Source organism: Saccostrea cucullata, unplaced genomic scaffold, assembly GCF_032062105.1.
Source record: "Saccostrea cucullata isolate Sc308-1 unplaced genomic scaffold, CSIRO_AGI_Scuc_v1 ctg19991, whole genome shotgun sequence".
Lineage (NCBI taxonomy): Eukaryota > Metazoa > Mollusca > Bivalvia > Ostreida > Ostreidae > Saccostrea > Saccostrea cuccullata.
Genome location: NW_026937629.1, coordinates 4220 through 7947, shown reverse-complemented (window position 1 = coordinate 7947; position 3728 = coordinate 4220). Strand labels below are relative to the sequence as shown.

The following is a 3728-nucleotide window of genomic DNA, read 5'->3' as shown; positions in this document are numbered from 1 at the left end:
AAGAAAAGAATTTCTTCGGATATCCTTACTGATGCTCCAGTGTGTAAGAACATCACTATATCTGATTGTACATCAAAACCTATATCCTCTAAGAAAAAAGATACAGGGCGGGAAGCTAAAATTTATATAGAACTAATAAGAGGTAAATGCAAATAACATTCTGAAAAATTATGTTTTATCAAACAAAAAACCATGTGACTGATTTTGTTCATGTAACAATACAAATTTGAATGACAAGATTCTTCAACAAATCTATATAAACATGATAAATGTACTGTTTATGATATAAATGTGTTTATTCAGAGTAAATATTTATACAGGCATCTGTTAACACATTCAGGTGATATGCCATATAAATGTGATGGAACTGGAAAGGCATTCAACCACTCACAGAACTTACAGAGTCACACGAGGACACATACAAGTGAAAAACCTTATAAATGTGATTCGTGTGGGAAGGCATTTAACCAGTCAGGTAACTTACAGAAACACATGAGGACACATACAGGTGAAAAGCCTTATAAATGTGATGTGTGTGGGAAGGCATTCAACCAGTTAAATAACTTACAGAGTCACATGAGGACACACACAGGTGAAAAGCCTTATAAATGTGATTTGTGTGGGAAGGCATTCAATGACTTCAGTAACTTACAGACACACATAAGGACACATACAGGTGAAAAGCCTTTTAAATGTGATGTGTGTGGGAAGGCATTCAACACCTTACAGAACTTACAGAATCACATGAGGACACATACAGGTGAAAAGCCTCATGAATGCGATGTGTGTCGAAAGGCATTCAACCAATCAGCTCACTTACAGACACACATGAGGACACATACAGGTGAAAAGCCTTATAAATGTGATGTGTGTGGAAAGGCATTCAACCGCTTAGGTAACTTACAGATACACATGAGGACACATACAGGTGAAAAGCCTTATAAATGTGATGTGTGTGGAAAAGCCTTCAGCCACTCAAGTCACTTACAGAAGCACATGAGGACACATACAGGTGAAAAGCCTTATAAATGTGATGTGTGTTGGAAGGCATTCAGCGACTCAAGTACCTTTCAGAAGCACATGAGGACACATACAGGTGAAAAGCCTTATGAATGTGATTTGTGTGGGAAGGCATTTAACCAATCAGGTAACTTACAGATACACATGAGGACACATACAGGTGAAAAGGCTTATAAATGTGATGTGTGTGGAAAGGCATTCAGCCACTCAAGTCACTTACAGAATCACATGAGGACACATACAGGTGAAAAGCCTTATAAATGTGATGTGTGTGGGAAGGCATTCAACCAGTCAGGTGACTTACAGAGACACAGGAGGACACATACAGGTGAAAAGGCTTATAAATGTGATGTGTATGGAAAGGCATTCAGCCACTCAAGTCACTTACAGAAGCACATGAGGACACATACAGGTGAAAGGGCTTATAAATGTGATGTGTGTGGGAAGGCATTCAACCAGTCAGGTGACTTACAGAGACACAGGAGGACACATAGTCTTAAATTTAATGTCAGTGGGATGTAATATGTTTGTCAGTATTTAGATATATATAATTATTGCAGAGATGCATGAGGATATACAGTGACAACAGTTCAAATGTATGCATGCATGTGCTTATTAGTGATGACAATGAAATACATTTCTTACAGAGACGTGTTATAATCGTGCAAGTTTCAGTAGGTCATAAAGTTAATGAAATTTACAGGTCTTTAGCTTATTTCAAAACCAAATGAATGCATGTCATAAGAAATAAAATGTTAAGTATTCATCAGAGCTTAATTACTTATACATTTTGAAGGTGTTTGAAAATTTGTATGTATATGTATTACAAAGAAAAGTCTTGTTTTTCTTGGAAATGATAGCACTCACAGTAATATTAATAATACTAAGGTGAGAATAGACACTATATATTGACAACATGGACAAGATCATGTTTATGCAACTGTTAGGATTTGATAAAGAATAAAATATACTTGTAGTTTTTAAAGTAACTTTATCCTGCAGTTTTTTTATCCCAGAAGAATATCATATGCGGAACGTGTTCTTTTTTTGACATATTTCATTTTATTTAATAAAATCTGCAGCATAACAGTCTCATGCTGCAGAATTATTTGATAAAATGAAATGCTATACATTTGAAATTTTTTTTCCTATTCAAATCTATAAGAAAAAAGTTTAACATTTCTAATGTTTTGCTGAGCGGGCATAAAAAATCAACGTTGGGTCGCTGACTTAAATTTTTACCCGTAGATGAGATCTTGGACAGTGAAGATAAGGCTAAGCTATCGTATTTTTGCTAAAGCTATCTCGACAAAAAAGAGACTATTTATCTTGTATTGTGACTTAAAGTTACTAAGTATTTCTTATAACAATAATTTTAATGTGATATCTTATCCTGACTGAACAAGAAATAAAGTCGGTATTTTTCGAAAGACAAGAAAGTTGTCATGACTTAATGAGACAATTATCTTGATATGAAATGAAGTGCTATGTTAACAAAAAAAATTAAGTGGATGGTATAAATATGCCACCATAAACACGCGGACCACTCCTCGAAAACAAGGCTTATAATGAAGTAATGATTCAAGCAAGTTAACGAAGGATATGTAAGATAGTTTGAAGTCTAGTCAATTGCATATTAGTCAAAAGTATCAGTTTTTAAATATAGTGTATATTTTATGCACCGAAATCACTCCCTGTTCGCTCCAAATCATTTTGATTCATTAAATCATTTGTCCATTCTCATTCCGAAGAGACTTGCGTTCCTTAGAAATTATTCAGAATTTACCCGGCTACCTTTTTTCCCCTTGCAAATCTGTTTCCCACCCGAAAATTGATCGATTTTAATTTAAAATGCTCTTTCTAGATATTGAATCTCCTACCTTGATCGCCTTGATCTCAAATATTCCACATTCCCAAATGTCATGGAATTTCTCCTGAGATCCGCGCCCGGGTTTACAAGAGATCCTCTTCGAACAGTTGGTAACATTTTTAATATATATATATAAGATCCCTCAGATCACAGCTGTCTACTTCTTTATAAAATACTTTGTATTAGAACACGGTGATTAGTCACTAGAAATTTATGAGGTTTACATGTAATCAGAAACTATCATTGATTTCCCTCTCGAGAGTGCGATTAAAATTTGCATCGTGATGTGAATAATTTAACCCTGCTCATCTATCCCTTCAAATCATACGCTCAGATTTTTGGCCTACTTCTCCATACTAGGAAATCATGTAACATTTTTAGAATGACTGGCCCGTTGAATCTTGTCTGTCGGTTTGTTTGTCCAGTTTTGATAATGACCATACAGTGGTCAGTTTTATTGGTGTTTTATTGGGGCTGTGAACAGTCACCCGGCTTTTTATGAAGTGGTAGTGATTCGGGCAGGTTATGAAGAATATATTAAATAGTTTGTAGTTTGATACATAATCGAAGGTATCAGTTTCAAATATAGTGTATGTTCTACACCGAAATCACTCCCTGTTTGATCTGATTCGTTCATGTTGATTCAGTAAATTATATTTGTCCATTCTCATTCCGAAGAGACTTGAAATCTTTGGAAATTATTCAGAATTCATCCCGTTATCCTTTTTAATACCAAAAAAAAAACTTAACTTTTTTTCCCTTGTAATTCTGTTTTCAAACCCAAAATTGATCAATTTTAATTTAAAATGATACACATTTTAGATATGCCTCGAGCGAC

The 3728-nt window shown here is 34.7% G+C and overlaps 1 protein-coding gene across 1 annotated transcript; it reads left to right on the top strand.

Annotated features, from left to right (window-relative positions):
- Window positions 1-6: 6 nt before the first annotated feature.
- On the top strand, window positions 7-2009 carry LOC134248521 (zinc finger protein 678-like). Its single transcript, XM_062730915.1, has 2 exons — window positions 7-142; window positions 341-2009. The coding sequence occupies exon 2, from the start codon at window positions 346-348 to the stop codon at window positions 1540-1542; it is 1197 nt and encodes a 398-aa protein (XP_062586899.1). The 5' UTR covers window positions 7-142; window positions 341-345; the 3' UTR covers window positions 1543-2009.
- Window positions 2010-3728: the final 1719 nt, after the last annotated feature.